This window comes from Protopterus annectens, chromosome 12.part0 (genome assembly GCF_019279795.1).
Source record: "Protopterus annectens isolate FY-2018-M chromosome 12.part0, PAN1.0, whole genome shotgun sequence".
In the NCBI taxonomy this organism is placed as follows: Eukaryota; Metazoa; Chordata; order Ceratodontiformes; family Protopteridae; genus Protopterus; species Protopterus annectens.
The window spans coordinates 1,072,792,577-1,072,801,980 of NC_056746.1; the positions used below are offsets into that span (position 1 = coordinate 1,072,792,577).

The 9,404-nt window shown below is 43.0% G+C and overlaps 1 protein-coding gene across 3 annotated transcripts in view; it reads left to right on the forward strand.

Annotated features, from left to right (window-relative positions):
* The first annotated feature begins 2,119 nt into the window (after positions 1 to 2,119).
* LOC122816976 (ubiquinol-cytochrome-c reductase complex assembly factor 1) overlaps positions 2,120 to 9,404 on the forward strand; it is a 1,543,629-nt gene continuing 1,536,344 nt past the window's right edge. For 2 of the 3 annotated variants that reach the window (XM_044090087.1, XM_044090089.1), the window contains exon 1: positions 2,326 to 2,528. In XM_044090087.1, coding sequence (XP_043946022.1) covers positions 2,463 to 2,528 — 66 coding nt within the window. In that variant the 5' untranslated portion in view covers positions 2,326 to 2,462. The other variant, XM_044090088.1, reaches the window with a different exon arrangement.

A 9,404-nucleotide genomic window follows, 5' to 3' on the forward strand; every position in this document is an offset into this window, starting at 1 on the left:
CTGCACAGATATCAATGTTCTCCATGTTAAGGAGAGTTTCGAGTGCATGCATCTTGAGGTTTAGACTTCTGGCGTTGAGTAGCACTACTCTTAGTTTCTTATCCCTTCTGATACCTATGGAGGTGGGTTTGTCTTTTGAGCCTTGCCTAAAAAAGGCACTATGGGGCTAGCAAGAGCCTTTGCCAATATCCGAAAGCCCAGGGGTGATAGGTGCAAGCCGTCCCTAGCAAAGCATCGTGGCTTGTCGAGCATGTTATCCCAGGCTGACAGGCATTGGATCTCCTTTGAATGACACCAATACTTAAGCCAATTGTTGAAACTGGTCATCTTGTCTTCATATTGTGGCATCATTCTTGGTGAGGGTAAGATGCTACTCAAGGTCAGCGTCATACCGGCCTGGGCTACATGCTCAGAGAGCTCCTCTATGTCTCTTTTCATGTAGTCCAGGGAAGTACGTCTCAGGTCATTCACACCAGCATGGACAATGACTGAGTCATATTTGCACTTGCCTTGGAATGACCTGAGTGCTTGTGTTATGTGGCGGATCCTAGCGCCCGACAGGCAGCTCACCGTGACCTTCTCCTTGTTCAGCCTGGTGAGCGGGACGTCAGTATGCCTGACGATAGAGTCACCTATTACAACTGTATCAGGTGTGTCGTTTAGCCTTAAGGGCTGTGACTGTTTGGCACACTGGCTTTGTGAGCTATGTGTTGCACGTGTTTTGTTTTGGGGTAGCGGTTTCTTGGGTTTCTGCTTTGGAGGTCTCTGCTGCTTAGGCAGATTTTTATTTAGAGCCTCCGAGTATGTTTTTGTGTGTTTATGTGTTTGGTTTGCTGTCGTGGTAGGTCTATGTGAGACTGGAATTGTAGTGAGTGTGGTTTCCTTTTCCTCCTGACTGGTTATGCCAGTACTGAGTTGAGAGAGCTTAGCCTCCAGTTTGGCTATATGGTTGCATCTCTCACATGTGTTGGAATTTGTTGGGAGGAGGAGAGGGTTGTCTGTGTACATGAGGCAGTTGTAACATTGCCTGAAGATTCCCAGATTCACCAGCTGGACCGGAGAGGAGATTGACAACTGACCTTTGGACATGCTAGAATAGTATTGGGAATTCCTTTATAATTGAAAAAAGGGCCAATGGGGAACAAGGTACTCAAGGGGAGTTTGTGAGGGTGTAGTGCTTTTAATTTTTTAGTGCTGACTTGGTGAGCAAGTGCCAGGTAACTTAAATGCAAAAAAACGACAAACAGTAACTTTCTTTCAAGTGAAACAAGGAAATAAGTACAGTAAGCAATGCAGATATCACTAGGGATCCACTCCACAGAAGAGCTGAAAAGCCGCGTTTTAGATGGGATTAGCGTTTCAGGGAAATAACAAGCAAACAAACAACAAGCATACAAACAAAGCTAGATTCAGCAGGCCTGGATCTAGTCTATGCTACAGCAAACAAGGTGTACCAATTTCAGTAAGAAACAGTTCAAATATGCAGGCACTGTATGTTCTATAGTTCAGAACTATATTCTACTCTCAGTTTATGTACTTTCTCCCTCTCTACTCCTCATATGTAAATATTGTAAATAGCATGTAACCTTACACCTTCTTTTCATACAGTCAAACCTGCTACTTGAAGGAAACTACTAAATCTATTGTACCTTCCTTCCTGAATGATGTTTTTTGAAGTATACTGCGTGTATTTGCTTTTTTTTACTAACTGTATTCAATGTATGTTATTCCAAATGTATATATTTTATTACTATCTTTTACACTATGTAACTTAAATTGTATTTGCTTTGCTTTTGGAGCTTTTCTCCCCCGGGCCTCCACTGAAAATGGGTACGTTCTGGCCCAGTGGACTTCCCCGGTAATCAAACTGGAAATAAATAATAAATAAATAAATAAACTGTAAGCCTTTAACCAGAAATTCCCAGCTCAGAATGGCAGAGTCCAGTCTCTCCTCCCACAAGAGTGCGTACCACGAACCTTCTTAATGTAAAATAACTGGCCTGAAGCCCAAGTGCTTAAACCAGAACTAATACACTATTAGAATAACAGACACCGAGCCCTCAATCAGCAGTTCCCACCTTAGAAAGAACTTAACTTTTTGCCCTGACGAGCTTTGTCAGCCGTGAAGCTAATACATTGACGTAAAGAAGACATGAAATACAGATTACGAAACAAACATTCGAAATCTGACAACTATCCTCTCTGCATATGCGTTTGTACTGGTATTGAGACGCCCACACACCTCCGTCCTTCTATTTAGTATACCTATTTGGGCCCATTATGTTACATACACTGTTTGCTAGCCGGTGGCTAATTCTGGTAGGACGATATTTTATCCGGGTGACTTTGTGCAGACTAAATTGTTAAGTATATAAGTGGCAGTGTGGGAATTCGTGCAGTTCATTATTGGGCGAGGAATATCAGCGTAATTGCGGTGTGTTGGGAAAATTTGTTGTCAGGATATGTTTTCCAGAGGATTACAGTCGTTTGTTAGAAGCTGCTGTAATACTGTACTATGTAACTCTGTGGTAAGGAGAGTCACTCTGTCAAACTTTTTTAAAGCAACACTGAATAATGTTGACGTTTTAGAATCAAGTTTTCATTTATTGAAGTGGAATAACTTTTGTGTGCAGCTCTTTGTAATTATGTTTGCCTGCCCTTCTTACAGTTTCGACTTGTGCGTATGTAATTAAAACCGGTGTCCCATAGTTAAAGGTGGATTTAGTGATGAGAGTCGTTTAATTAATGCAGGCATCTGTGATTTACCTTGACATAAGTTGCTAGTACCATCTGCTGTTTTGTATGCGGAGTTAGGGGAACGGAATGAATAAAGAGAATTTACCATTGTACAATGTGGTCATTTGTGGAGTAGGGTTAAAAATGTGCCCTTCATTGCTGCCTTCAAGACCAAATAAAAATCCTCCGTATGAAGTCGCATTTATTTTTCTAATAGGAAACCAGATGTGACAAAATGGGCAGAAGAGAATATATAGTGAAAATATTTTTATTTAATTAAGTTTTCCTGTTGAGTGGATTCGTACCTGTAGACGTGTCTATTCTCAGTGGAAACCTGAGATTGTATTCGTATTGTAAGCTGACCAGGACACCAGCGAAATAGCAACAAATGCTACGGGATGCTTATTTTCCAACTTGGCTACCATCAACTCTTTTGCAGACAGGCACTACTTTAATGTCTTGCACGAAGGACAGCATTTTAGAAGTACAATGGCCTCTTTTTGCTTTGCTTCTCTAACTATACTGGAAGATATTTAGGGTGTATACAAATGTAATATGCCACACAGTTAATAGTGGTTTAAAGCAATAGTTATTCCAATGGACATGTACAAGTTTCATATTGGTTGAGAAATTGAAGAATGCATAGGATGCAAACATGGCTATTCACAGTAGGTTCATAGGTAGGTTCTAGGTTCATAGGTAGGTACTAGGCTATCAGCCCTGGGGCCTGTACAAACCCAGCCAAAAAGGTACCCTGGCTTTTGCCACCCAAGTAAATTATTTTCCTGTGCCACTGTCGAGCAGAGCCACAGAGGTGATCCCTGGGGTGAATTTCCTATTTCCCATCCAGTCAATGAATGAAGTATACTTTTTTGTCTTAGGATCATATGAAGTTACTAGGCTAATGGCTCTAGGACCCTTACAAGACTAGCCAAGTTCTGCCCTTGTTTCCACGATCAGCACCTATTGCCCCTGTCCAGGAGAAAGGTGGAACACCCAAGGTGAATTTACTGTTACCCGTCCAGATTGGGTTTGAAGAGGGCCAAAGAGGTGCTTTGCTTGACATAATTTGGGAGTGTGGTAACCTCTGGGAGACTAACCTATTTCTCCAGCAGCTTCTATTAATGTCACATACCAGATTAAGGTCTTTAGTGCCAGTAACCTGTGAGCCGTTGGACTTGCGGATATGCAGCATTTCCAATAAAGCAGAGTCAGGGATTGCCTTGTATGCAATGCAGAGATCACTTCCGAGTAGTCTGTATGAAACGGAGTAAAGTGACAGTAATTCAGCCAGTCCACATAGGACAGATGCTGAATACCTTTAATTCTCATTGTGAGGAACTTTTGTGGTCTGTGCAATTGCTGCAGGTGCCTGGAAAGGTACATGTCAAAAGGGGCATTGTACTCAATTATTGGCCTGATGAGGGAAGAATACAGGGAGGTTACAACTTTTTTTTTTTCCTGGATGCAGTGCCCTTACTTATGAGATGAGCAATATATAATGCCCTTCTTTGCACTGTGGAGACATGGTGATCAAAGGTAAAGTTGTTGTCAACCTGTGTGCCCAGGTCTCTCACCCGGAGTTGATTTGGTAGTTATCAGGGACATCGCTGTTACCGAAAGGGATGATAATGCATTTTTTGCAGTGAATTTAAGGTAGTGGCTTTGGCACCAGTCATTTGTTTGCATAAGACCCACTTCTAGTATGTTGACATCGTTTGGGGATTCTATGACTGCTCCCAGTTTACAGTCATCAGCAAACTTTGTCAGCCACAGACCTGTAGTTTTTGCTTGTACTTTGGAGAAGTAGATCTCAAACAGTAGTGGTCCCAGAACTGATCCCTGTGGAGCACCACTGGTTACAGGTCTGTTGTGAATGTGGATTCCCCTACTTTGACTGTACGGTTTCTATCGGTGAGTAAGTTAGCGACCCACCTAATGATATAAGGGTTGATACCTAGCTGGGAGAGTTTGTCAATGATGCCTGAGTGGGGAATAGTGTCAAAAGTCTTGGCCAAGTCCATGTAGGCTGTATGCACAGTTTTCCCCGCGTCCAGTGCTCTGGTGACTTGTCTTGGAAGTCCACCAGGTTTAACTGGCATAATCTCCCTCTGACAAATCCAAACTGAGTAGGGACAAGTGCTTGGAGATTACCTGCATCTTTGTTAAAGTCCATCTTAATTCTCTCCATGTCCTTGCAGATCAGGCTAGTCAAGCTAATAGATCTATAGTTCCCGGGGTCAGTGGAAGCACCACCCTTGTGCTAGGAGATAAGTGGCCATTTTCTATTCAGGTGGGACAAAGCCAGTGCTTAGACTATGATTAAAAAGAGTACCCAATGGTGTTTCTAATTCTTGTTGGAGCTTATGTAGGGCGCAGTCTGAGATACTATCAGGTCTCTTAGATGCTGTGTTTTTGGCATTAGAGGGGGCATTTACGACTTGCTCTCAAAATATGCAGGGTGGGGGTCAGGTGGAAGGAATGTCATGGGTATGTGTGGTGGGGACGGGAGTGAAGGTTAAACAGTAAACCTGCTAGCAGACAGGTTCTATGTATGTGGTATCCTTAACTACTAGTTTGGAGCATATCTGGGTCTTACCTTTTAGGCTACGGATTAACTAAAGAATGCTTTATGATTGGCCTTAGTTGAGGATGCTAATTTGGATTCATAGTTTGCTTTGGAAGACTTTACAAGAAGTCGTTTAGTTGCTGCTGGGGGAGGACGGGTACAGTGTGACAGTTACCTCGAATGAGACTGATTTGTGGTCAGATATGACAATGGAAGACCTCACAGCAGGGGTGCTACAGTGGTCCCCCCCCCCCATATTGGTAAGCACCAGATCCAAGATGTTGGCGGTCCTAGTTGGGAGTGTCCACCATCTGGTCTAGGTGTTGGAGTTGATGAACATGAGGAACCTTTGGGTAAGTGAGTTTGAGCACGAGTAATTTACCCAGTAAATGGATGGATAATTAAAATCACCCAGAACCATGGTGTTCAGATTTTTCTTGATGGATTCCAGTAGATCCAAGTAGGCAGAGTGGGCGTCTTGGATTCATGGAGGGGGTCCTGTAGCTGGCAATGACTTGAATAGGTGTCCTATCAATGGTAAGTTGCACCTGAAGTGTCTCCAGAAAATCGTACTGAATATTGATACACTGCCTCCTTTAGTTTTTACACCTTCCATTTGTGGTCTGAATGTGTAGTAGGAAGTGTAACCTGGTATGGCTGGGGTGCTGTCCACTGCCTTGAACCAGGTCTCCGTGACTGCACAGATGTCAGCATCTTCTAAGGTGAGGACTGCTTCTAGTGAGTGCAATTTCATTCTAAGACTCCTAGCGTTTAGCAGCATAACCTTGATTTTTTTTTTTTTTTTTTTTTTTTTTTTTTTTTGGTTGAAATTTTTACATCTGGAACTTTGCCCTTGTGACATTGCCTAAAAAAAAGGCACTATGGGGGTGGCAAGAGCCTTTGCCAGTAGCCTAAATCCAAGGGGTGACAGATGAAGACCATCTCTGGCAAAGCATTGAGGTCTATCGATCATGTTACCCCAGGCTGACAGAAACTGGATCTCCGTAGAATGACAGCAGAAACTAAGTCAACTATTGGAGTAAATTATTTTCTGTTTATATTGTGGTGTCATTCAAGTTGAGGGTAGTATGTTGCTCAAGGCTAGGGACATACCTGCCTGTGACACATAATCGGAGTGCTCAGTCATGTCTCTTCATGTAGTCCAGGGAGGTATGTCTCAAGTCGTTTACAGCCGTATGGACTACAGTGGAGTCATAACAGTTCCTGTTAAGAGACTTGAGTGTGTGTGTGATGTAGCTGATCCTGGCACCTGACAGACAGCTGACAGTGACTTTTTCTAACCCGGTGAGAGGGACATCTGTGTGTTAGACAGTTGTCGGCTTTGACTAAGGTATTTGTTTTTGTGTTAAGCCATAGTTTACTGTGAAAATGTTGAAATGCAAGGGGCTAGATTACAAAAGGCTTGCTGTCAGTGTAAGATATTTGCTCTCATGTAAACCTGCCCAGATTCTGACCGACTTTTTCTCTGTGTAAGTCGGTCACTTTGGTGTAAAGTCTATTTATAAAAAGGCTTGCATGGCAGACACAGATTCCAGGAGACCTGCTCTCCATATGAGTGACTTCCTTTCAGTGTAATATTCCAGAGTAAGAAACCTACACTGAGAGTGGGTCTTTTGGAATTGGTCTCAAAATCTTGAAAATCAAAATTCTGAGACCCTAATATTGAAAGACCAAAATGCTGAAGACTATAATGTTGAACTCCAAGAGATTGTATCCTTTAGGACCCATGAGCTTGTACCCAAGTTCACACCCTTTTAAGAGCCATGGCAGGACTTGTCCCTATGACTGCAGTAGTACGGGGTTTTGATATTGTGGTCTTCCAGAGTTTTGGTCTTTTGATATTACCATCTCGAGTTTGACTTTCAAAATTGTTTCAACATTTTGATAATAAACCTGTGTGTGTATTTGTGTGTCTAGGTATGTATGCTGGATGGATGGATTTCATATTCACAGTACAAAGTAATGAAATACATTTACTGCGTCAGGGCTAGGCACCCACTGGTGTAAAACTTGATTCAAGATGATGGTCACTGCAGAAGTGACACCCCGACTCCATGTTTCTTCTTTTGGCTTTTTCCCGGTTAGGGGTCGCCACAGCGGATCACCTGTCCGCTCATGATTGGCAGTGGAGTTTTACAGTGTTGAGTTGCCAGCCCGGCGCTCAGCCTTCCATTTAGAGTGTCCAATCCACCTACAGCATGTCTTTGGGATGTCGGAGGAAACCCACGCGACCACAGGGGGGACATGCAGACTCCGCACAGAAGGCACTCCAGATGAGAACCAAACCGGATCCCGATCCCTTTCAGAAGCCCAAAAGACCAAGACGAAAATCCCAACATCCCAGAAGACCAACCTCCCGGAACACAGACAAAACACTAATGGTAAGTAACCGATCACCCAACCTGCAAACACACTAAAAACGAGCACAGAAACCCCCCTCATCCCCCCCACACCCCCCAACTCAGTATATCGGCCCCTAGGATTGCACTACACAGCAGGTAAGGGGCAATGGTCCGAATGCTTTCCAAGTGGTTACTTACCGTTAAATCATTTGTCGGTCTTCTGGGATGTTGGGATTTTCTTCTCTGTCTTTTGGGTATTCGGGTAAGTGGGATTTTTGGGTTTCTAAAGAGAACCCATTATATACACGCAAAATCTCTCTATGTATAGATGTATATATGTGTGTATATTTCTCTCTCTCTCTCTTTCTATGTATAGATGTATATATGTGTGTATATTTCTCTCTCTCTATCTCTCTCTCTTTTTATTTATTTATATATATATATATATATATATATATATATATATATATATATATTTCCCTGTTTTTTATATGTATATATTATCTCAATCATTGTCTGTCCCTTTTCCCATTTTATTTCTACATGGGGTGAGGGTATCATGTCAACTGTCGCCAACTCTGTCGATTCAGTACCACACTTCTTCAACACTCATGCCTGACTGTCGCAGATGATCTTTCACTCAAACCATTCACCTCTTTGCTGGACACCCTCACTTCCTCTTACCTTCTTCATGTCTGTCCCAAATCTTCCTCACCGGATTGTTCTGCTTTTCTGCATATGTGCCCAAACCACCGTAATCTGTTCTTTTTGATCTCTTCTGCAATTGGAACTACTTTGGCTTCTGCTGTTATGTCCTCATTTCTTTATCTGTCCCACGGTGTGCATCCTACCACTTTCTCAGGCACTTCATTTCCATCTCCTGTAGCTTCTTCAACTGTTCTGCCTTTACTGGCCAGGTCACTGTACCATTTCCATCTCCTGTAGCTTCTTCAACTGTTCTGCCTTTACTGGCCAGGTCTCTGTACCATACAGTAGTACTGGTCACATTGCTGTCTCATACACCTTACCTTTCAGCTTCTTTGGCATTCTTGTGTCATAGACTACACCTAATACTCTGCCACTTGGCTGCAGCCCCTCTGATTCTAGCTTCGACCTTTTCATTCAGACTACACTTTTCCTCAACCACCCCTCCCAGATACTTGAAGCTGTTTGCCTATTCCATTATCTTCCCTTCTATCTCGATTTCTTCTGATTTCCCCTATTTGCTGCCATTACCATTGTCTTTATCTGTGCGTAGTTTCATCCCATGTGCCTGCAGGTTTGCATTCCATTCTCTTATCCTTTGCTGAAGTTCTAGTTTAGAGTCTGCCTGTACTGCCACATCATCTGCGTACAGCAGCTTTGTTGATCTGTTCCCTCCAACCTGTTTACTAATGTAGTCCATCACCAGTGTGAACAGTAGTGGGCTCAGAGTTGAGCCTTGGTGTACACGCACTCCCACTGGAAAAAACCCTCTGAGGCTGAACACTGTTTGTACTTGAGTCACTGGGTCTTGGTACAGTCTGCACTAATTCTACCAATGTTTCTGGGACTTCAAACCACCACAGTACTAGCCAGATGAGTTTTTTTGGGACCTTGTCATATGCTTTCTCCAAGTCTAGGAATGCCCAGTTGGACTCTGTCCTCATCTCTAGCTTCTTCTCAAGTGTCTGTCTTGGTGCAAACATCGGGTCAGTTGTGCTGCATCCTGATCTGAATTTGAACTGCTCATCTCC